The following is a 2,500-nucleotide window of genomic DNA, read 5'->3' as shown; positions in this document are numbered from 1 at the left end:
TCTTCTGTCTCTCTCTCTCGCTCCCTCTCTCTCTCTCTCTCTCTCCCTCTCTCTGTCTCTCTCTGTCTGTCTCTCTCTCTCTCTCCCTCTCTGTCTGTCTCTCTCTCTCTCTCTCTCTCTGTCTCTGTCTCTCTCTCTCTCTCTCTCTCTCTCTGTCTCTCTCTCTCTCTCTCTCTCTCTCTCTCACTCTCTCTCTCTCTGTCTGTCTCTCTCTCTCTCTCTCTCTCTCTCTCTCTCACTCTCTCTCTCTCTGTCTGTCTCTCTCTCTCTCTCTCTCTCTCTCTCTCTCAAATTCAAATTCAAATTCAAATTCAAAATTGGCTTTATTGGCATGACAGTTTTTTAAAAAACAATATTGCCAAAGCAAACATCAGATAACAAATAATTCGAACAAATATTCAGACAATACACAATGTGTCAAAATAAAACAATATACAATATGAACGATATATACATCTGTATGAATATTATATTGTGTGTGTGTGTGTGCGTGCGTGCGTGCGTGCGTGTGTGAGTGAGACCTGGTGTATTATGTCCTAATTTTGTGGCAAGCCGAAATAAACTGTCCTGCAAGGACGGAGCTCTCTTTATGCTCTCCCATAACTAATCTAAATTGCTCTTCAGGGGAGCTTCTAAAATTTTGGTGTATTTGGCCGAATCTGTTAAAATATATTTCTCTAACATTTTTAAATTTGGGGCAGTGAAGGAGGAAGTGCTGCTCTGTCTCGACAGCAGCTTCTCCACACTGCTGGCACAGCCGCTGCTCTTTGGGCAGCCATGTTTTCTTATACCTGCCTGTCTCGATGGCCAGGCTGTGAGCGCTCAGTCTGTACTTTGTCAACATCACTCTGTGTCTAATATCAGTCACTGTGGTCAGGTAGGGGGCCACAGTGTACTGTCTGTTTAGGGCCAGATAACACTGCATTTTGCTCTGTGTTTGTGTTTTAGTGTTCCAATGGGTGAGGTAGGTTTGTTTCTGATGTGTTATAATTTGGTTGAGTCTAATTGATATGTTCTCAGGCTGGTCCTGAGGCAGAGCAGAGGGGGAACCTGTCTGTGGACAGAGCCTCAGGACCAGCTGAGTGAGGGGACTCCTGTTCATCTCTTGGCTTTGCAGGGCTTTGTGCTGGAAGGAGTGGGGGTCACTTTGTTTTAGGTGTAGCCAATATTTAATTGATCTTTTTTGGATTTTTAGTAGTAGTGGATATTGGCCTAATTCAGCTCTGCAGGCATTGTTGGTGGTTGTCCTGTGTACCTGCAGAATGCTTTTACAAAATTCGGTGTTTGCAATTTCAATTGGATGTTTTTCCCATTGGTCAAAAAGTTGGTTTGTTTGTGGGCCCCACACTTCACTTCCATAGAGCAGGATGGGTTCAATAATTGCTTGGAGTAGTTTGAGCCAAATTAGAATTGGAATCTGAATGTAAATTTGTCTTTTGATTGCATAAAAAGCCCTGCGTGCTTTCTCTCTCAGTTCATTGACTGCTGGGTTGAAACTTCCAGTGGAACTTATTTTCAGGCCTAAATAGTTATATTCTAAACAGTTTTCTATTGTATGTGTTCCTATTGTGAAGTGCATTGTGTTTCCCAGACATCTGGATCTTTTCTGGAATATCATTGTTTTTGTTTTCTTAATGTTAACTGCCAGGGCCCAGGTCTGACAGTAACGGTCTAGTAGGTCTAGACTCTGTTGAAGTCCTTCTTTTGTGGGACTCAACAGGATTAAATCATCTGCGTAAAGCAGGAATTTGATCTCGGTGTTGTGGAGAATGAGACCAGGCACTGTGGACTGCTCCAGAATGGAAGCCAGCTCATTGATGTAAATGTTGAACAGTGCAGGTGATAGACAGCAGCCTTGTCTCACTCCCCGCTCCTGAGAAATAAAGTCTGTTCTCTTGTGCCCAATGTGTTCTCTCTCTCTCTTAAAGGCACTACGAGTAAGATGGCACGTTGGCGTCCCCTTTGGACAAAAGCGGTAGTATTTTTACGACGCCCGCTGTCGCAAATGCTCGTGCCAGGCGCGTGAGCGTGGACTGAGAAGGGCGCAATATAGTGCATGTTCGTGTGTTGAAAGTGTGAGGACTCTTTTCGGCTCCGTGAGAGTGGTTTTGACACTGCATCAACTAATGCCAGTCAGTACACACACCTGCTTGCAATGAGTTGATTCAGCAGCGTCACCTAACTACTCTCTCTCTCACGGAGCTGTGTCCTCACAGAAAGCGAATGAATGAGAGACGGCAGTTAGTAGACTATGGATCACGATGAGGTAATGTGTTTGTGTTGTTGATGTAAATAATGACTATTTCAGATAATGGTTATCTGATGATGGTGAAGCAAAGCAAACTTTGTGTTAGTACCAACCGCTCATTCATTTAGCAGTCTAGTTTCGCTCTCGTGAAATTGTATACACGTTGCTTGGCAACGTCCTCCCGCCCGCCTATCACTCACTCTCCCTTTTCGCTTTTCTTCATTGCATTCTCTTTTTTTTCTTTGATGGTTC

General features: G+C 43.9%; 1 protein-coding gene across 1 annotated transcript in view; it reads right to left on the bottom strand.

Annotated features, from left to right (window-relative positions):
* Positions 1 to 2,500, bottom strand: part of LOC307271050 (transcription factor COE3-like) — a gene marked incomplete at both ends in the record, with an annotated part of 31,759 nt that overhangs the window by 2,257 nt on the left and 27,002 nt on the right. The window contains one exon of the mRNA XM_080054927.1: positions 683 to 1,126. Within this exon, the coding sequence (XP_079911053.1) occupies positions 683 to 1,126 (444 nt within the window). The remainder of the gene's footprint in view (positions 1 to 682; positions 1,127 to 2,500) is intronic.

This window comes from Ammodytes marinus (assembly GCF_949987685.1).
Source record: "Ammodytes marinus genome assembly, contig: scaffold_254, whole genome shotgun sequence".
Taxonomy (NCBI): domain Eukaryota; kingdom Metazoa; phylum Chordata; class Actinopteri; order Uranoscopiformes; family Ammodytidae; genus Ammodytes; species Ammodytes marinus.
This window is presented reverse-complemented; position numbering and strand designations above follow the sequence as displayed.